Source organism: Pygocentrus nattereri, chromosome 23 (assembly GCF_015220715.1).
Source record: "Pygocentrus nattereri isolate fPygNat1 chromosome 23, fPygNat1.pri, whole genome shotgun sequence".
NCBI classification, from domain to species: Eukaryota; Metazoa; Chordata; class Actinopteri; order Characiformes; family Serrasalmidae; genus Pygocentrus; species Pygocentrus nattereri.
In genome coordinates, this window is record NC_051233.1 from 29,497,051 (window position 1) to 29,519,633 (window position 22,583).

Below are 22,583 nucleotides of genomic sequence, written 5' to 3' on the forward strand. Positions count from 1 at the left end.
GTTTCTCTAGGATGGAGCATTTCACACCAAAACACTCTGAAAACGTTTGTTGACACCTCGCCCACTGAATTGTACAGAAATTTTGAAAACGTCGGTGGAGTTCCCCTTCGGCAGCACCCCACAAGGGCAGCAATACAAGCGCGCGCGTGTGTGGGGTTGTAGTGTTGTGCATGCGCCACTGGGCGAGTCTCGGCTCGGCTGTCTCCGTAACTCTCCTTTTTCTCCACGAAAAAAAGGGAGAGAGGGGAGAGTTGGGGCGGAGGGGCCGCCATTATCGGGAAGCTGGAAAAAGCCCACCGCTCACCCACATGCAGCCCTGCAACACGGCCAGGCGTTCCGGAGCGCTTCTGCATCTCATGGTCTGTACTCGGCTATGAAGTGGCATCACTGCGGCTTGGCGGAACGTCAACGGCACGCACGGCTCTCTGAAATCAGCTCGTTATTACGGCCACAACAAAGGACAGCATAACTGGTCCAGAGCAACGTGGTAAGGCCGGAGGAGGAAGCTGAGATGCGTTTTCCCCCCTTGACATGGAAACCAGCAGCAGATGACCAGCCGCGCACATTCCCGATTTGTTGGACGTCGCTGCGGTGTTGACGGGATTTTTGTCAGCTAACGTTGTTGCTATGAAGCTACGTTAACGTTGCTGGATAGAAGAGAGCAGCGGGTCAACCTGAGGCAGCATAGCTGTTGAAAAGCTTTGCTCAAATCCACAAAGACCACCAAAATAGCGTCGCTAAAGGTCCCTTAGCAGCTTAAATAAACGACTTCGGCAAGTTAGTTGTCATTTTCATCGCCTTCTGCACCGAAACCGGCTCTCTCCGTTGGCCTGGACTGGGAGGAGGGATTGGAAAGGGAAAGGGAAGGAAAGAAGGACGGACGAACGCGGTAATGGTACGTTATTTATCCTGTTTATTTTCTCAATACGAATAATTAACACCCTAAATAGTCGTCTTAACAAACTATTACCAACCCTTGTGTCAAATAAACCAGTCTAGACGATAATGCCGAGCCAGCTACGAAGCTGAAGTTAGCTTCTTATTGGAATTCCCCGGTCCACCTTAAATGGCGCAGCAGTTCCATTCTGTTGCCCGAGGCCGCCTCGAGCGCCAGGATGGAACTGCTGCGCCGTTTAAGGTGGACCGGAGAATTCCAATAAGAGGCTAACCGAAGCTCCGTCTGGCAGCTAAAGAAAGGCGTGTGTGGTTAAATTGCGGTCGTGTAGCTAAGCTAACGACAAACACTGAGTGAATGCTGGCCAGAGAGCCGGCTTGTCAGAGGAAGGGCTTGTCAATCATTTATTTCTGACACATTATCATTCATGACGTGTTTGTTGAAGATCCATTAAACAGAATTTAACGCAGTTTTCTACATTTTGGCCGAATTGTGAAGGTAAGACCGTGTGGTAGGCGGCTAACGTTATTGTTCGCATCACATGCGTTAGCCTATGACAAACGGCAGCAGAGCTGGACCCGTTTCTGTCCGAGAGCCCTGTCATTACTGTAATCCACAGACTGCACTTTAGTTTGCACTTTCTTTCCAATTCGATACACATAAACAGGATGTTTGTGTGCTATTGTTTTTGTAAGCAACTCAAAACGACCTCCTTTGGCGACATTCGTTTATTTCAGTGGCGTTTTCTTTATTTAACCTGCACCGTTCGGTCGGTCGCTGTGTTAAAGGGGAATTCCACCAACATTTCAAAATTTCTGCATAGTTCAGTAGCTGAGATGTAAACGTAGTCATTCAGAGTAGTTTGATGTGAAATGCGTCATTTACAAAGAAACGTAGAGTCGGAATTGTTCACAGTGGCGTTGATGGGAACCAGACGTCTGAGGAGTGTAATGCATCTATAAGCTCCCTCACAGAAAGTTGTTAGCTTAACTTCCATGAAATAGATATGAATGCCAGACTGACACTGATGGTTTTGGGGTAAAGTGAAGGTTGTTCTGAGGCAAAATTTACCACTATTTACCACTATCATCTTCAATGATGCATAGAAATCTCAGAAGACTCATGTAAGTTCACTGGAAGTTTTGGACAGTAAGTTTAAAAAAAAGCGGGTGTCATAAGATGCTGCCACTATGGTTGACCCCAGAACCTTTTCTAGGCTCAGGTCAAGAGAAGGTCTAGATTAAAGGTCCCATATCATGGACATTTTTAAAGTAAGAGTTGCTAAGCAGTGTTAAAGATTCTGAACATATTCTCCACTTCCCAGGCCATACAGTCACATAAGTCAGTGGAACCAGACGGTTTTCATCTTGAGATGTTTCTTTTGGTCTGTTCATCATGAAATTTACACACAATGTAAAATAGGTACATTTAAATTAGGTCAGAAACTGAAAAACGGAGATACAAGGTTTTGTTCCGACAGCAGCGATGTATAGATGCTAAGCTGCTTATAGTGAATTCCCACGCACCTTCTGGGTCATGGGGGTTGCTGGAGCCAACCCCAGCTGTCATTGGACGAAAGGCAGGATACACCCTGGACAGGTGGCCAGTCCATCGCAGACAGACACATTCACACCTAGGGGCAATTTTAGCATGCCCAAACAGCCTGACCGCATGTCCTTGGACTGTGCAAGGAAACCAATGCAGACACAGGGAGAACATGCAAACTCCACACAGACCATGGTCGCCAGGCCGGGGATTCAAACCCAGGCCCTTCTTGCTGTGAGGTGACAGTGCTACCCGCCGTGCCGCCCTTTATAGGGAATAGTGTTGTTTTTTTTTTTTTTTGCAATATCAGAAGAACCAACACGTTCTCACATATCCACATTTTCAGCCTACAGCGGTTTAGCCCTGCCCATAAACACTGAAGTTATAAGCAGTGTTTCAGCTGCTTTTTGAAGAGAATAAAGGACGACCAGTAAAACTGAGCAGCTTGTTTGATTACAATGAATAGTAATGAACAGAAGTTGGGAAACGGTCCTGTTAAAATAAACAGTGACTAACTGAACGAAAAAACACAAAGTATTAAAAATGCGAGAAACATTTACGGCATTTTGCTGACGCTCTTATCCAGAGCGACTTACAACTTGATCATTTTACACAGGGGGGGCCAAGGTGGTGTTAGGAGTCTTGCCCAAGGACCCTTATTGGTATAGTGTTGGGTGTTTACCCAGGTGGGGATTGAACCCCAGTCTACAGTGTAGAAGGCAAAGGTGTTAACCACTACACTAACCAACCACCTGGTTGGAAACGTGTTTGCCCTTCAGGCTGTGGAGTGAATGCGAGATCTATCAGACTGTTACCTTGTTATCCAAGTATAGGCAGTTTCATGCAGCCCATTTGGATAAAAACAGACTTTTTGATGGCATCCAACTATGAGATTGTGACTTTGGTTGTTTGCCGACTGGAACACGTGTTGCTGTTCCAGCAATTTAAGATGTATTCTATCCAGTGCGGTGGCGCGGTGGCACGGTGGCGTGGTGGGTAGCGCTGTCGCCTCGCAGCAAGGGGGACCTGGGTTCGATTCCCCGGCCGGGTGACCGGGGTCCTCTCTGTGTGGAGTTTGCATGTTCTCCCTGTGTCTGCGTGGGTTTCCTCTGGGTTCTCCAGTTTCCTCCCACAGTCCAAAGACATGCAGTCAGGCCAATTGGACATGCTACATTGCCCCTAGGTGTGAGTGACTGTCTGTGTCTGCCCTGCGATGGACTGTCGACCTGTCCAGGTTGTATCCTGCCTTCCGCCCGAAGACTGCTGGAATAGGCTCCAGCCCCCCCCGCAACCCTGACGGAGAAGCGGCTTAGAAAATGGATGGATGGATGGATTCTATCCAGTGCTTTATTTGAGGAGGCGTCTCTAGATAGTATCACTACAACTAGTTAAGTGGGAGGGAATGTTTTTAATATTGACTTCGCATCAATTTAATTAACACATGATGTGGATGTCACTATAATTGAATTTATAATTTGTAGTTTACAGTGGTGGTGATGGGAACCAGACGTCTGAGGAGTTTAATGCCAGAAAAGCTGGGTCTACGTTAAAGAAAGTATAGATTAACAAATGTATATGTGCAAATAGTACAAATTGCTGAGTGTCCTAAGTCATTTGTTTGGCTCTGGGACTGAATTAAACAGAGATGATGGGCTAACTAATTGGTTTAGCTGATCATTATAAGGTACAAATGACTTGCAATACAAATTTAGTGTGAAACACTGAAAGATCTTGTCAAGTTCTAAGTCTGAGTTTATGCTTGTCCTTCAAAATGACTTCATTTGCAATGAAATGGATCTTGGAGCACTAAGTTAGCAGTTCAGTATGATCTTGGCTATCCCTCACTAAACCAGCTAAACAGCTCATCGCTAATCTTTTAAGATTTTAAAAGATGTAAGCCTAAATCTTGAACTTCCTTCTGTATCGTCACTGCTAGTAATAAATTCACTCAGGCTTATCTGATTAGTAAGAGGACATAATGTTAGGTCATGTGCTTTAATGATTTCAGGGGAAATTCACCATTTTGCTGGCTAACTATATGCAGCAGAGTGGCCTGGCCTGGGGCAATGGAGCATTAGGCGCCTTGCCCAAGGGCAAAACCAGGGCTACCCAGTCAGTCCTGGGATTTCAACCCAGAGCCCTTTGGTTGCTGATGCGGCTCATCTGTCACGAGACTACCAGCCGCCCCATGATTTCATGCACAACCCTGTTTCCAAAAAAGTTTGGACGCTGTGCAGAATGAAAATAAAATAGAATGCAATGATTTGCAAATCATGTAAACCATATTTTTAAGGAAAATACTGTAAAGACACATCAGATGTTGAAACTGAAAAATGTAATTGTTTTTTTAACAGTATCTGCCCATTTTGAATTTGATGCCAACAGTACGTTCCAAAAAAGTTGGGACAGGGGCGTGTTTACCGCTGTTTTCCATCACCTCTTCTTTAAACAACACTCTGTAAGCATTTGGGAACTGAGGAGACACTGCTGTAGTTCTGAAAATGAAACGTTTTCCATTCTTGTTTGATATAATATTTCAGCTGCTCACCAGTTCGGGAGATCCTTTTTCATATTTTTCACTTCATAATGCGCCTGGTATTATCAGTGGGTGACAGATCTGGATTGCAGGCAGGCCACTTTATCGCCTGGACTCTTTTAATACGAAGCAATGCTGTTGTAATACGTGCAGAATGTGGCTTGACGTTGTCTTGCTGAAATAATCAAGACCTTACCTGAAAAAGACGTCATCTGGATGGCAGCATATGTTGCCAAAACCTGTATATATTGTTCAGCTTTAATGGTGCCTTCACAGATGTGCACGTCACCCATGCCTTGTGCACTAATGCATCTCTATACCACAGCATCCATGAGGACGTTCATGGAGGACACAGCATCCATGATTTCCTAAAAGAATTCCAAATGTTGATCCGTCAGACCACAGGGCGCTTGTCCGCTTCCCCTCACTCCACTTTAAATGAGCTTGGGCCCAGAGAAGCATCTTTGGGAGCTCCATTGCAGTGATCACCAACCCTCCTCCTGGAGAGCTACTTTCCTGCAGAGTTAAGTTCCAACCTGCAACTAATAAGCTGCCCCACCACTTACTTTACACTAATGCCTGTTCCAGCCAACCAGGGACTTAGGAAGAGGTTAATTAGCATGATTAGCATGATTGTGGCTGGAACTACATTCTGCAATAAGGTACTCCAGGACCAAGGTTAGTGACCACTGCTAAGAAGGCATGTGTAGAAATTTTGATCAAAACGAATAAATGTGTGGAAATAAATATTACTGTTTTTAAGGAAAGTACTGAACAGGTGTTCTAGTCTGTGTTTGGAAACAACGAGTCTCGCAAGCTTTTGAAAAGCTGTTTGAGCGGGCCTTAGTAATCGTGTATCAGAAACAGCTGCTTTCTTTGGCTGTTGATCTATATGTTCAGTTTCTTTTAGACCCACAGCACACCTTTGTGTTATCACTGCTTCAGCATGGGTTCTGGGCTTGATTTCCGATTTCAAACTGATATTTTCCAATGTTCTAATGTTGCAAGCCTGACGAATAGTTTGCAGAACAATACATGAATAAATGACCTCATTTAATTTCGTTACATTACTTTAAGGAGTCTGACGAATCATTGTGAGTTATGCATAATTGACTGTCGATGAAACAGCTACCCACTTATTTTTATCACTTTTGACTATATTTTCTTATTATATGAGAGTTAAGCAATGTGTTAGGGATAAATTGTGAAATTGTGCTGGGACAGCATCCACAGTGGGCTCAATAGGGAGTAAAATGTCAGCCAAAACCAAACAAACCAAACCGCAAACTGGTGGGGGGTGGACTTTTTGTCGTGTTTACGTGATTTGAAACGAAATGGCCACTGCATATTCAAGCTCTTTGCTCTCTTCATCTCGTATCTGTTGTTGCATCAGTGAGGTTACATGACAGAAGAACCTTGGATTGGCCTCTCCATGGTGCTTCTGTCAGAATGCAGTAGGCAGTAAGATCAGTAGGCCCCAGCGCTGCTCCTGGAGCTCTGCTTTCCTGCAGAACTCCAGCCTTCATTTATCACACCTGATCTAGCTCTTCAGGCTTTTGCAGAGGTTGAAACCGAGCTCTGCAAGAAGCTTTGTTTGGGACCATTGCAGTAGATCAACAGTGGAATTTTAGTTCTGTTATTTTTTACATGTACAACAGCAACACCTTGGGGGTCAGACATAACCTAAATATAAAGGCAGAAACTGACGAAGGCTTAAGGCCTCAGCAGACTTCTTGTGGAGGTGACGTTCTTCTGGCTTCAGCGAACAAAGTGACGTAAATGCGGAGAAAACAACCTCAGACGTGGCGCATAAGCTTCGTTCGCCATGTTGCACACATGGCAGCTGGACGGACTCCGTGTACGAAGACGCTGCGCTACAAAGCCTCTGATTGGTTGGTGAAAAAGAGGCGTGCCATTAAAGTTTCGGCTCACTGTGGAACGCGCATTTGTTAAATAAACAATGAATACTTAATGTAAATACCTAAATATAAGATATGAAGTCTGTTGTTTGGTAGTACGAACTAGTACTAAGCACCAAAACATACAGGTCGTCTTATATTTAGGTTCACAAGAGGACGAGGCTGAAGTTGGCTTTCTGTTCACCAGCTTCTTGGTCAAATTTTCACATTCCACCTTAAATGGTGGCGGTATTCTGAACTCAAACATCGCCATAGTTAGAACAGCGAAAGAATCGTTTTCCAGCAGTCATGTATATTATCATAAAATGTCATAACGACGTGGAGCATCCGCAATGAGCAGCACAAAACCTCAAAGTATGCGAGGTTGTAAGCTCGCGGAGGCACTTTCGGCTTCGTGCAACCCTCGAGAATTTTGTTTTGCAAGAAGTGCTGTGGCCTGACTCTGTAATATGCTGTGGTTCCTGCTGAAACGCTGCAAGAAGGAATGCAGTCTCATGAATTGGAAAATAGCATAATCTTATTAACAAAAATAATCATGCAGGTCATTTAGATAACTGGCATTTGTATGCATATGCTGAGTTGAACATCCTATAGTGGTTGATACAATTTAAAAGAGTTTCCAGAGGTTGCAGAAACGTTCATATTACGCTTGGTCATGGTAGGATTTGGGCACTAGGACATGAACATTGAGTCTTAACACACGTTCACTGTGTTTCTGTAGAAACTCCTGCTTATAGTGTCAATATCACAAAGCATTAGATAAATATTCTTTTATTAAACTGTCATATTTTGCATTGAAACAGTTCAATTATACATTTGAAGTCTTGATTTTTGGTTGGTTTTGCCCTGAGCAGGTTTTCTGTGTTGACTCACATCAAATATCTGATGAGGGCCATTTGTGGGAAGTTGTCAGTAGTGGAAAGTGAAGCGTCAGCTTAACCAGAATGATTCATTAGACTGTTGGTTCCTTTTTGTTACAGTTTTGTGAAGTGTGTGGGGTTATTTTGGGAATAAGCCTGTTGAAAGCAGCTACCTGGGCTGATAAAGGAACATCATGTTGATGCCATTTCCTATTAATTGTTTAATTATGATGCTTGGTATGGCTGTGGATAATTCATTTCTGTTATGTTTTTATATATTTATTTTCTGCGTTGGTGAGGGAGCAGTAAGATGGGAACCATAACTACATTGGCTAGCCAACTTCTGGTGTGGCCAGCATGATTTTGTCAAATCATGCAAGTACATTTTCATGGTTTCTGTAACTATACAAATGAACAGACCTCCAAAAATAGACATGTTAAATGTTTCTAACTGGTGCTTGTATAACATACTAAGTGAGCAAGGAAGCTCTGAGTGTTTGTGAATGTATTGCAACATGCTAATGATTGGAGTGAGACTGGATCTGCACATCCATCAGTGTCATCATTCATTACTGTAACAGCATGTCATGCATCATGATATTTGGTTATGTTTGAAACAGAAAAACAACCTGTAGTGCCTAATTAAAAAAATACTGGCAGAACTATTATTACAGTTAATTTGATTTTGTTTTACATATTATTCCGCAGTAAAATCATGTAAACAGGACTTATGCTCTCTTCGTAATGAAGCATACTGTTAATCAGTGTGCCTTAAGTACTGACAATGCCCACAGTATGCTCAGAAAAGCATATTTTGTATTATGTAGTACATAATCCTAAATAATCAGTAATTTCATATTGTTTACCTCTGTGTTATATAAAAGTGTGGTATTAAATGAAATAGAAGATTGTTTTTTGCTAAAAGTGTCTAATTATGTCCCTCTTTTTCCTTGTCTTTTCAGGTATGCTAAAAGGCATCCAGTCTGCACATCTGATACTTCCAGTCAAGCCTGTCATTCTCAGTCATCGCCATTGCAAACTTGTACCCCAGTTCCTCATTAATATGGGCAAAAAACATGCAACCTTGGTTATTTTGATGAAAAGGAATGTTTGAACTATTAAAGAAAACTGAGACAAATGTGATCAAACAAAAGGGATCTTCATATTGCGCTTTATGGACACGTGTCAGAGAGTCAGCCTGTGTCAACCTTTGTGGCATGGCAAGATGAGTGCCTGCATACGATGATGGCTAAAAAGCAAGATTCGCGAGCGCCCACCTACAACCTGGTTGTTGTTGGTCTGTCGGGCACTGAGAAAGAAAAAGGCCAGTGTGGAGTTGGGAAATCTTGCCTTTGTAATCGCTTTGTCCGACCTAGCGCAGATGACTTTCATCTTGATCACACGTCAGTGTTAAGCACCAGTGATTTTGGTGGCCGAGTCGTCAACAATGACCATTTCTTGTTCTGGGGAGAGGTGGAGCGAGCTTTGGAAGATGGCACCGAGTGCAGGATGCATGTTGTCGAGCAGACAGAGTTTATTGATGACCAGACATTTCAGCCACACCGTAGCACAGCATTACAGCCTTACATCAAAAGAGCTGCATCCACAAAACTGGCATCTGCAGAAAAACTCATGTATTTCTGCACTGACCAGTTGGGGTTGGAACAGGACTTTGAGCAAAAACAAATGCCTGAAGGGAAGCTGCAGGTCGATGGCTTTCTTCTGTGTGTTGATGTAAGTCGAGGGATGAACCGCAACTTTGATGACCAAATGAAGTTTGTCACCAACCTGTATAATCACCTAGGCAAGACAAAAAAGCCTGTTGTGCTGGTTCTGACCAAGTGTGATGAAGGTGTGGAGCGATACATTAAGGACTCTCATACATTTGCTATCACTAAGAAGAACTTGCAGGTTGTTGAGACATCAGCTCGGTCTAATGTCAATGTGGACTTGGCTTTCCTTACTCTGATTCAACTCATTGATAAGGGGAGGGGCAAGCCTAAGATAATACCTTATTTTGAGGCACTGAAGCATCAGAGTCAACTAATTGCCACTGCAAAGGATCGCTATGAATGGTTGGTGAACCACATAGTGAAGAATCACAACGAGACATGGCCCAATGTTAGCCGACGCATGCAGACAGCACCAGAATACAAAGAATACTTCTTTTTAGAAGGTACAGCAAAGGCAAAAAAGCTTTTCCAGCAGCATATTCATCGACTTAAACAGGAGCACATTGAGAGACGTCGTAAGGGCTACTTAAGTACTCTCCCCTTGGCCTTGAGTTCCTTAGTATCTGAACTAGATGAAATTGAGCATTTGAGCTGGTCTGGAGTACAGAAGGTGCTTGAGTCCAAAAAGGACTTTGACCATTGGTTTGTTGTGCTAGAGGATGCACCATGGGAGGACACACCACATCTTGACAATATGGAAGATGAGCGCATTCCCTTTGATGTGCTGGACACGACTGCAGCAGAAATCATCTTTGATGCACACCTCGAACATCTGCGCAACGAGAGCAGGCGTGCCGAGATGCGACATGAGTTTAAGATGAAACTGGCTTCTTCACCCTTTGTCACACCTGGGAAGCCATGGGAAGAGGCACGCAGCTTCATTATGAATGAAGACTTCTACCAGTGGCTAGATGAGCCAGAATACTTGGACATCTACAACAGGCATCAGAAGGTGATCATTGACAGGGCAAAGGAGGATTTCCAGGAACTTCTGCTAGAGTATTCTGAGCTTTTCTATGAACTAGAAGTGGATGCCAAGCCAAGTAAGGAAAAGATGGGAGCAATTCAGGAAGTACTTGGGGAAGAACAGCGCTTCAAGGCTTTGCAGAAACTGCAGGCAGAAAGAGATGCTTTAGTATTGAAACACATCCACTTTGTTTATCATCCAACCAAGGATACCTGCCCTAGCTGCCCACACTGTGTTGACAACAAGATTGAGCAAACCTTGGCCTTATGCTTCCCTACACGTTACCCATCCTTCGGAAAGTCTCACATGAATGACAGCAAAGCAGATAGGATCAACCTTGTCATCTTGGGAAAAGATGGTTTAGCAAGAGAGCTAGCTAATGAGATTCGAGCTTTGTGTAGCAATGATGACCGCTACGTGCTTGAAGGTAAACTATATGAGCTAATACTTAGGCCCATTGAGGGCAATGTGAGGCTTCCTGTCAACTCCTTCCATACAGCCACCTTCACACCTCATGGGTGCCTGTGTTTGTACAATTCAAAGGAATCTTTGTCTTACGTTGTGGAAAGTATTGAAAAGTTGCGTGAGTCTACGCTTGGCAGGAGGGAAAACCACATAGCACAACTTCCCCTCTCTCTCTTGTTAGTCACTAAAAGAGGTGTGGGAGCATTGAGTGACATTGGTGGGGAGACTGCACAAACCCTAATCTCTCAGGGTCAGCAGGTTGCTATAAAACTACAGTGTAACTTTTTGGAACCTGCGTCTCCTGGCTCGGGCTATGGGCGTAATGTGAATGAAAGACAGATAAACCAGGTCCTAAAGTGTCTTCTGGACTCAAGGAGGAATGCCGTATTCCGCAGCAGTTCCCCACCCCCACCACCTCTGCCTCCAAGTATCAGAGATTTACAGCAGGACCAGAGTCCAGAGGCAGACTTGCGTATCGTCATGTGCCTAATGTGTGGAGACTCCTATGATGTAGACCAACTTCTTGCGCCCTTCTTGCTTCCTCAGCATTGCAGGCCAACCTCTCCCCATTCCAGTGGTACTTCAGTGCTTCTGGAGCAAACAGTCAGTGGTCACAGACAGACAATTGAGCTGTCCCTACTGTCATATCATGCTTCTTTTACCATGCGCAAGAGTCGGCTGGTACATGGGTATGTAGCCGTTTACTCTGCTCGTCGTAAGGCCTCATTTGAAACCTTGTGTGCCTTCCTCTGTGAGGTTTCGGACATCATTCCAGTCCAGCTGATAGCTGTGGGAGAAACCCAGGCAGAGCTCACAGACTCTGACTTTGCGCGAGAGCTGCTGACCCAGGGTGAGGATCTGGCACATGAAATCGAGGGACGTTTTGCCAGTGTGATCTGTGGACCAGGTGGAGTTGTTGGAGGACTGCACAGAGTAGACCTTCTACAACCATTCTTCATGGAGGTCTTGGAGAAGAAGACCCTGGTGGAGGCCACTCATATGTACGATAATGTTGCAGAAGCCTGTAGCGTGAATGAGAATGTGTATTCACCCCAGTGTGGTTCCCCTAGCCCTGTCACAATGCTGTTAGATTCTGAGGAGGACATGGAAGCCTCCCCGCCTTACCACGATGGCACCCTCACCTCTCATAGTGGATTCAGATTGCCTGACCTCGATTCAGGTGACACGTTCTCTGTCATCTCTGAACTTACCACCTTTGAGAACAAGCTGAACAACAAAGTCCCTCTACAGGTGAGGCCCAGACCCAGTGTTACCTTTGACCTCAGAAAGCACAACTTTAATCCCTACACGGACCCAGTCAGCCATCGGCGATCCCTTACCTCAAATGTGACCTGGCCTCCTGGTGGGGATGGAATCTATGATCCTTCGGACTACGCTGAGCCAATGGACGCAGTTTCCAAGCCTCGACCCAGCCACGAAGAGAGCATCTATTCAGTGCCACATGACAGCACACAGGGTAAGATAATCACGATTCGGAATTCCAACAGGATGCATTCTAATGGAGGAGGCAATGGCTCTGACAGCGAAGGGGATGGCAGCTCTTTGGAGCGCCGACGCAAGTTCTCTACGGCAGGAGTTAAGCCACGGCTGTACCGGGATCGTTCCAAACGTCTGGGCAAGTTCAGTAACTTTCGCACCAGTTTTTCCATTGGTAGTGATGATGAGCTTGGCGTCCTTCCAAAGACGAAGGAGGATGAAGTGACTGTGCTGAAGGGAGAATCACTTATTGAGGAAGGCGAAGATCCCAAGAAAAGAAACATTCTGAGGAGCCTTCGGCGACCAGGCAAAGTGAGTCCATTTCTCCAATGTACCTCAACCAGATCTTCTTGTCTTAAGCTTATGCCTAAAAGCTTATTGGCATTCAATCTGACTAACTCCCAATGTCTTTTTTTTTTTTTTTTTTTGTACAGAAAGCCAGACCAAAGCCTCGACACTCAATCTCTAAACCTCTGGAAAGTACTTATTTTGGGGTGCCTTTGGTTAATGTTGTGTCTCCTGACAGACCCATACCACTGTTCATCGACAAATGTATCCGCTTCATTGAGGCCACAGGTAACGTTGCAGCTTCCAGTATTAGGCTTATAAGAGCTTTTGAACGTCTTACTGTTCAGATCAGTTTCAGCCCTCACTTCCCTCAGTTTTGTGTTGTCTTTAGTCAATTAAAATGAAAGATTTTATAGGTAGTTGAGGATTTTAATCACCTATTTCTGATGAGGCAAAACATCAAACAGTGGGTACTGAAGACTGAGACTGGTGCGCCTATATCAAATATGGGTCTTGATGTATTTCAACCTATCCTGTCAAAAGCCAGGACAAAAGACATTTCTCTGCTCTCAGTTTATCTTTCATTATTGATTTTTGTTTGCATCCCTGACAGTGTGGAGCTTAAAGCCTTTGTATTTACAAATAGATCATATTTCAGGTAATGTGGAACTTGTCAGACTTTTCAATTTAAAGTAGACTGTGAACTTTTAGTGGGCTTCATTTACACTTGATGTATCTGTTTCTGGATTTAAAGGGCCAATATAATGGAAAACAGATTTTCCCTCACTGTTTTATATAGTGTATTGTGTAAACATTGTTCGTTTGTAAACATATCATTCATTCTGCTGCCCAGACGGTCCATTTATGAAAATTACATTACAAAATAGCCTTTTTTTGAAGTCATTCAACCATGTTATGAAAATCAGCATGTTTACATATATCTGCTTATTCATCTAACGGCTGTTTAGCCCCACCCTTTCACAAGTTAGAAGTACTGTTTTAGTCTGACCTGCTTTCCGAATGAGGCATACAGGACAGCCGGTCAGAACCAAGCTGATTTACATATATATCAGTCTTAAAGACACAGTAAGGAAAATAGCTTGGTTAATTCTAAGGCAGAAAGAATGGCTGAAAAATGGTCATGTAAAGGTGAATCATACCTGTTTTTGCTACATAAAACCACAAACATTTTTAAACCCCCCCTCATGAGAAGGGGGGGATTTACCAGAAGTATGTAGGATATGGCTCCCAGGATATTTACTCCTCTTTTCTACATCTTAACTGATGTTCATTAGAATGGTTGGTTTTTAGTGTGAATCACTTTGGCAAGAAGGCACAATAGTTTTTAACACTTTATTCATTGCTTTTATATTACTGTATGCTATAATTCAGTCCTAAATGGTGCAGTAACTTACTTCCTCTTTTTTTCCTCATGCCACTGGTGAACAGATTGCATATTGTCTGACAAGCACACAAAAGTGCTGATCTGGCACATAGAACAGTCAATAAAAATTGCCTTCAGTGGTTTAATAATGTTTAAGTGGATATTATGATGAACGACGGGCCATCATTTCTGCTCCTTGACAAAAACTATTTATTCTGAGGCAAAGACATTTGGACATATGCTTAATCTCTCTCACAGGTTTGACTACCGAAGGTATTTACAGAGTCAGTGGGAACAAGGCTGAGATGGAAAGCATGCAGAGACAGTTTGAGCAGGGTGAGTACAGACCCACATCATCCTTTTCGATCAATACATGGAGGGTCAAGTGTCATTGTAGTTGGGTTTACTCTCTCTCTGGCTGTGTTGCTTTCTCTCTTCCATAGATCATGGCCTGGACCTGGTAGAGAAGGACTTCACAATAAACACGGTCGCAGGAGCTCTAAAGAGCTTTTTCTCCGAGCTGCCTGAGCCACTGGTCCCATATGGTGCACAAGTAGAGCTGGTGGAGGCTTTCAGTAAGATTCTTCATTTGTTGTTTAATATCAGTGCTTGCTTACATATCGTGAGGCAGTAAAAATGATCAATCATTAAATACATTTCGAGACCCTGAGTGTCTGCTCTCTAAGCACCTAAACTCTGCCTACACTCAGAAACTGCGCCCATCTTTGTACACAACAGGGGACAAAGATGCGAGAAATAAGTAAAAACAAATCAAAAGCCTTAAAGCCAGAGAAACAAAAGAAAAAGGACCTGCTTTTGTTTTTCTTTCATCAGCCAGGCTCCATTAATGTTGGCAGGATATCAGTTGGTATGTTAAAGATTCAGTAGTATTGATTCCAGCTGCTGTTACAGCTGAATCCAATGCAGTCAACTGCAGATTCAAGAAGTCGGTGAAAATGCTAACCCAGCCGGTACAAGCAGTTTGTCACTATTTACTGTGAGATATTTTTCATCTAGTTTTCATTCAGTGTCAGCCATGTTATTTGTTGCACTGGTTCCTTGTGGGATTAACTCTGACATGGTAATTTAGACTCCTAATAGGTATCTTCTCCTGATGATTTCCTACAGATTCAAAGCCCATATCCGGAACTGCTGTAGCTTTTGTTTTTCTTGCTGTAACGTGACTGATGTAGCTCATGAAAGGTTTGCTAAAGATAGCTCCTTAGTTCAATCAGGTGTATTACGCAGGGAAAAAGCAAAACTGCGCAGCTATGTGGCACCTCAGGATGAAGCAGCACAGCAGCTGCAGACTTATTATCATAGACATCCCTGAGTTTATTATCATAGGAAAGGAACACATGCAATATTGTCTTCTAAGCACGAGTCTTTTAACTGACTTTATAAAACTCAGTAGTGAGATAGAGATCATAATGACACGGCATTCCAGCTATGGAGTAAAAATACAGCGATTAATGTAAACATTTAGCATTTTTTCATGAAATCAGAATAAACTTTTCCCGTTTTAGGTCAGTTAGGATTACCAAAATTATTTCTATTTACTAGATGCCAGAATAATGAGAGAGGGAATTTTTTAAGGAAATTTTTATTACTTTCTTCAAAGTCAAAAGTTTAAATACACTACGATTACTATGCCTTTGAACAATTTGGGACAGCCCATATGATGATGTCATGTCTTTGGAAGCTTCTGATAGGTTTATTGGCAACATCCGAGTTAATTAGAGACACACCTGTGGAGGTATTTTAAGGCACACCTGAAAGACGCTGCTTCTTTGTGTAACATCATGGGAAAGTCGAAAGAAATCAGCCAAGATATCAGGAAGAGAATTGTGCACTAGCACAAATCTGGTTCATCCTTGGGTGTAATTTCCAGATGCCTGAAGGCACCTTGTTCATCTGTACAAACAATTATACGCAAGCACAAACAAGATGGGAATGTCCAGCCATCATACCGCTCAGGAAGGATACAGGTTTTGTGTCCCAGTGCTTTGGTCCGAAATGTGCATATCAACCCAAGAACAAAAGCGAAAGACCTTGTGTAGATGCTGGCGGATGCCAGTAAGAGTGGCATTATCCACAGTGAAGCGAGTACTGTATTGCCATGGGCTGAAAGGCCACTCTGCCAGGAAGAAGCCATTACTCCAAAAGAAACATAAAAAAGCCAAATGAATGTTTGCAAATGCACACAGGGACAAAGACCTTAATTTTTGGAGACATGTCCTTGGTCTGACGAAACTAAAATTGAACTGTTTGGCCATAATGACCATCGTTACGTTTGGAGGAAAAAGGGGGAAGCTTGCAAGCCTGAGAACACCATCCCAACTGTGGAACACGGGGGTGGCAGCATCATGTTGTGGGGTTGTTTTGCTGCAGGAGGGACTGGTGCACTTCACAGAATAGATGGCATCATGAGGAAAGAACATCATGTGGAAATACTGAAGCAGCATCTCAAGACATGAGCCAGGAAGTTAAAGCTTGGGTGCAAATGGGTCTTCCAAATGGACAGTGACCCGAAGCATACCGCCAAACTGGTTACAAAGTGGCTTTAGGATAACAAAGTCAGTGTTTCGGAGTGGCCATCATAAAGCCCTGATCTCAATCTTATTGAAAATCTATGGGTAAAGCTGAAAAGGCATGTGCGAGCAAGGCGGGCTACAGACACGGCTCAGTTACACCAGTTCTGTCAGGAGGAATGGGCCAAAATTCTTGCCAACTCTTGGGAGAAGCTTGTGGAAGCTTGTGTTGACCCAAGTCATGCAGTTTAAGGGCAATGGTACCAAATACTAATGAAGTGTATTTAAACTTTTGACTTTGAAGAATAATAAAAGTAATAAAAATTGCCTTAAATTCCCTCTCTCATTATTCTGGCATTTGGCAAATAGAAATCATTTTGGTAATCCTAATTGACCTAAAACGGGAAGTTTATTCTGATTTCATGACAGACAGTGAGAAAAATATGCATATGTGTCTTTTTATATAGTGTATATAAACCTCTTCTTACCTCCTAAACTGATACTACAGTAGCCTATAAGCCTGAGATTTTCTGGTTTAAAGATTAAACACCCTTTGAATGATGTATCCTCAAGGTTAGAGGTAGTTTTGAAAAACATGGAGGTGCTTTGGGGTAGATAACTGAGGTCATGCAGTTTGAATTGTGTTGTAAGGAAACTAGCAACGTTACTGCCAGGCAGCTGACGGTTATGAGTCTAGAAAATAACAAGTGTGTTTCTTTATCACCCGACGGTTATATGACATTTTTGTATAAAGTATTATTTCACTGTGTAATGCAATTAGTGAGACAGCACTGATGTATGAAAACACAATAAAAGAATGATGTCTTTTTAAATGCGTTTCTATTTTTGCACTTGTACAGAGATAAATGATCGAGAGCAGAGGCTGCAGACCATGAAGGACGTGCTGAGAAGGTTTCCCCGCGAGAACTACGAAGTTTTCAAACACGTCATGAGCCACCTGAACAAGTGAGGCTCTTGTTGTCCTCAGCAAACACAGTCCTTAACAACTACAACTTTCATTCCTGGGCTTCCTTGGAGCTATACTATTACAACATAACGCAGCAGAAGTTGGATCAATAAAACTACATTGCGTTTAGAACGTATTCTACTATAAAGTTCCTCCAGTTATGTTTGTGTGTTCTGTGTATTTATGAAATACTTTACTACGCTACTTTTTAAATACTCAACATACAAAACAATCCACATGACTTATTATGAAAGTATAGAATGTAAATTCAATCATTGTTCTTTCTGTTTTTCTCTTAGGGTCAGCCAGTGGAACAGGGTGAACCTAATGACCAGTGAGAACCTGTCCATCTGTTTCTGGCCCACGCTGATGCGACCCGACTTCACCACCATGGATGCCCTGACGGCCACACGCACCTACCAGACAATCATTGAGAGCTTCATCCACCAGTGCGCGTTCTTCTTCTACAACCAGGCCCCTGCCGAATCTCCCACGGGACCCTTCGGGGCTCCGGGACCGCTGGTGCCCTCCGCTCTGCCCCCATCACCCACTGCCGCCCCGACGTGTGTCCCCCCGCCTTCACACTTCAGCCCCCTGCTGCAGTCTCCCCCCAACTCACCCCCGCAAAGCCCCCACACTGTCCCACCAGAGCCACAGACACTGTGAGACAGGGAACGTGTAGAGACGCACACACCCTTAATCGTTTACTTTTTACTTGCCTATCGCCGATGTGTTTGCAGACGTACTCATTACTCATATCCCTCGTGCATGCACACGCCGCAGTCTTTACACAGACACTTGAAAACACAGTACATATATTTAGGTCAGTGTTGCATGTGGTAATTGGATACAGTGCTTCAGCGCTGTATTGAGTTAGTGAATGATTTGCACACTCTTGAAACAGTAGCGTGCTGTCGCACACTCTCAAGCCGGGCGTACACTACATAGTTCAGAAAATCCTATCCAACAGTCAGAAATAGAAGTAGGTTTACAGACTTTCTTGGCCTTTTTGCTGTGAGGAAAATAAGCAGAAAAATAATAGCAACACTAGGACCAGTGTCCATATCCAGTATTTTTTATGTACATATCTGCCAATTCATAAACAATTCCGATACGTAACAATCATAAAATGGCACAACTTAGCATTATGAGGAAATACAACATTTATATATGTTGGGTTACAAAAAAATAATCAAATGCAGCAGTTTTAGCAGAGTATCCCAAACATGTCCAAACATTCAGATCTTGTGTGATGTTATTAGTTATTGGTTTGATTCTAGGGTTAGGGTTTTTCTTTTGAATAATTTCTGCTAAAATCTAGGCTGTACGATTCTCTTACCATTGTGAATCTCTTAAAACAATATCAAGAGTTTTGGTTTCAAAAAAGCACTAAAACCCCAAAATTTTGACATTGTTATGTGGACTTGGACTCGTTTGTGCTTCTGTGGATGCACAAGTAGCATAGCAAATCCACAGTGTGTGGACTGATATGCGGTTGTCTGTATCACTGATACGACAGATACGTTGCTGACCAACTCACAACCCAGGACTTCACATTTACTGAAGACGTACATTCTTGATAAATCAGCTCAGTGATTACTTCACAAATAGAAAATCTACAGGTTAATTATGAAGCCGTGTTTAGCAGAATGAGTGTTCTCTAACGTTCTCCACTAGATCGAGGAAACCAACAGTAGTAGGATATGATGAATGTGTACATGTTTGTACTTTGAGTACGTGAAGTAAAATAAAATATTTCCTTGATTGTCAAAATAATCGCTCGATTATTTCATAGTGGTAGCCCTAGTGGGAAGGTCTCTGATTACTCAACCTAGTTTGGAAGGCCAAACACCGAGTTCACCTTCTCACACTACCAGCTCATCGATCAAACTCCCAGCCAGAAAAGTCACGTCTGAAAACCATTCCCAAAATTGTGTAGTGTACGCCTAGCCACACACGCAGATGGTTTTAAGCAAACTTTCAGAGTACGCACAGTCATGTGATGGCATTCACCAAGTGTTCGTAGCTCTGTGTGTACGTTCTCACTCAGATACGCACACAAACTCCATATCTCTCTTTACTGCATCCTCCCATCCTGCATTATGGGGCGCTGTGCAGATGGATCAGCCTTTTCCTTTATAACGAAAGTGAACATTTCGCAGTTTGGTAGACTTCTGAGTGTGCAGTTTTTCCCATTCTTGTCTTTCTCTGTCTCTTCCTCACTCAATCTCTCCTCCCTCCTGTGCTGGTTTCCTGAACTCAGACTGTGGCTGCTCTTTGGTCCAGAATAGATGAAGAAAGAGGTGGGATGTGCGTTCCGAATGGCATTCCATCCATCCAGGCACTTAGTCTTTTCTTGAAGACTCTGTCCAATGAAGATCAACAAACTTTGGGAGAGTATCAGAAATGTTTTATTTATTTATTTTGAAGAATGGCATCACTGCTGCTGCACCCTCATTTGCCACTTTGTCTGACAGTAATGACCACCTGTTGCCCACATTGACCCCTTTCATGAGAGACGATATGGATTTAAAGACCGGAGGTGAAAGTTCCTCTGTGCTCCATGACTTGAAGCCTCTGGACATGCTAAGGTGTGGCATTTGTGAAGTTCTGCTCATTGGTTCCTGTGGATCTGTGCCCTTAAATTCAGCCATTGGGAGTGTACCTGCCTTTGTTCCGAGACCTTTTCTTCCTGGAACGCTGGGATCCGTTCGGCTGGTTCTTTAACGTCAGATGAGCTGAGGGGATGCACTTTATCATCGGGTGAAGGAAGTGCCCCAGGGCCTTTTGCTGAACTTTTGAACTTAACCTCTCAACACTTTGAACCTCTTCACCAAGGGCGAACCCAAAACCCTCACAACCTTAATGTAGGATACGAATTCCAAAAACCACATCAGTAGGCCTTTTATGGACGCCCCCTCGTGACTGTTTAAGAAAAAAAAAACATCGAAAAAAGAAACGGCACCGTTTTCACTTACTAATCTAAAGCACTTTGATTTTATTTGACGTTTTACTTAGACCTGTTTTGTGAAACATAACACTGAATTCCGTTCGGTTTGAGTCAAAGTCCATCTCGGGGGGCTATTTTCGGTCTTTCCCGAGGCTTCAGCGTGTCTTTTGTCCTGGATTTTTCTTGTACATGCGCGTCATTTATGGCTAAGCCATGTCTAATGTATACATTAACTCATATCATGATTGTTTGAACATGTACTCCGATTTCAACATGTACAGCAGTCCCGCGCTCCGCATCTGCCATCGCATACGCTGTCCCCGCTCTCCAGAGTGTCAGTGCATTTCATGAATCCATATGATGTATAAAAAAGAAGATCCAGCGGCTCATTGTGTGTAGATTGTAAATGACTTTGCTCTTCTCTTAAAACATGAAGCCTTTCTGAAACTGAGATTTGTAATATACATTTTGCTTGAAATGCCCCTTTCTTTCTTTCTTTCTTTTTTTTTTTTTTTTTTTTTTTAAATCCAGCCAAGGTACAGTAGCTTAAGTACCAAAGTAGTGCTCAGTGACCAGCTAGACTCAGACACTAGTTTGAATGACTATTTTGATGATTTGGTAGGGGTGATAACTTTTCATCTAGGTTCAGATACTTGACACGTTGTTCGTGCTTTTCTTTCAAACAGGAAAATCAGCTTCTTGGATGAAATATGAATGTTTCTGATCATATGTGTTCTTTCAGTAACTGGGATTCTGCGGCTGGAAAGAGCAGATCGAGAACTCGTTCAGCTACGAGGCAGTTGGCCTGTCTGTACGCCACCCACAAATGTGTCTTTTCGTAGAGGCTGTTGCTTTTTGGCAAAAATCCCATTAAAACTGTAGCGCTCAAGTCAGTTTCTGTCAAGATACCTACATTTGCTGTGCTTTATTAATTTCAGATACCTCATGGAGTGGTTTGTGACGTAACTGGGGTTTTTTGGGATAAACATCTGATTGTTGAGGCTGAGAAAGTTCAGACTTCCGCTGTGTGTACCGATGCCTGTGTCTATAAGCATCGTAGCCTACGTTTAGATTAAGTGACTTCACCGATAACATTTTCAGCATCAGATACAGCCTGACGCTTGAGCGTGTTTACATGCACTTGATATTCCAAAAACTACAGAAAATCAGATTTTGATAAGTAATCTGATCGACGCGTTTACATGCACTTGAATAATCAGATGGGAAAGCTCTGGTCTACATAAGTCAGGCAGTAATCAGAAGTCTGCCTTGCAACCAACCAATAAACTCGCAGAAGAAGACGTGACGTAAACGTAATGTAAAACAAACATTAATCATCTAGAAGACGGAAAATATTTAAATCCTTCATTTCCTCAAGCATGTTTTTGGTCTCAGCGTCACACCAGAATAGTTTTGCTGAGTCTCGTGGCAACACCGCTCGCTTATTTCAGGTACCGTGGTCTGTTTTCGCGCATGAGCAGACTCAGAAATATGAAAGAAATCAGAGTAAGAGTCTAAATCTGATTACTGAGCTAAAATCCAGCATTCATTTTCTAGACCTTACTCCAGTCTGAGAAATCAGAGTGCCCTTTACATGACCCTTTGAGTAATCAGACACCTGCAGAAATCTGATTGGATTATTGGGTGCATGTAAGCACACTCAGTGTGCTGCCATGAGCTTTAGCAAAATAAAGCTACTGTTACAGCAACAAGAGTTTAGATTGTAGAATTATGAGACCCTCTTTCTTCACAAGCAGGAACGGGAGGCCAGCCTTGCATCTGTAGCACTGATTGATTTCACTGTGTGCACAGCATAAAACATAACACAGCAGATCCTTCACTCTCTGTAAAGTTGCTGTAGCTGTAAGACCACAGTTTAAGGCTCAATCCCATTTGGAGTTACAAGGGTTAGTGGTCGAGATCCTGCCCTAGGAAACGGGACAACCCTCAAATTAAAAAAAAAAGGACCATGTAGCCCGAACACTCGACCCTACCTCTCTAGCTCAACACAAATCGGGACACCCTACCCCTAGACGTGAAGAGGGC

The 22,583-nt window shown here is 43.1% G+C and overlaps 1 protein-coding gene across 1 annotated transcript; it reads left to right on the forward strand.

Moving 5' to 3' along the window:
• Nucleotides 1-224: 224 nt before the first annotated feature.
• arhgap35b (Rho GTPase activating protein 35b) lies at nt 225-21,430 on the forward strand. The gene is made up of 7 exons (XM_017713858.2): nt 225-895; nt 8,718-12,729; nt 12,852-12,993; nt 14,348-14,425; nt 14,533-14,664; nt 17,481-17,586; nt 17,887-21,430. Exons 2-7 carry the CDS (start codon nt 8,998-9,000, stop codon nt 18,251-18,253), a joined length of 4,557 nt encoding a protein of 1,518 aa, XP_017569347.1. The 5' UTR covers nt 225-895; nt 8,718-8,997; the 3' UTR covers nt 18,254-21,430.
• The last annotated feature ends 1,153 nt before the right edge of the window (nt 21,431-22,583 follow it).

Excerpts from the sequence above, each read along its gene's own strand:
- arhgap35b (XM_017713858.2), top strand. The coding sequence starts at position 8,998 with ATGATGGCTAAAAAGCAAGATTCGCGAGCGCCCACCTACAACCTGGTT. Across the intron at positions 12,730-12,851 it reads GCCTTCGGCGACCAGGCAAA|AAAGCCAGACCAAAGCCTCG; the intron begins GTGAGTCCATTT and ends TTTTTTGTACAG. Across the intron at positions 14,665-17,480 it reads AGAGCTGGTGGAGGCTTTCA|AGATAAATGATCGAGAGCAG; the intron begins GTAAGATTCTTC and ends GCACTTGTACAG.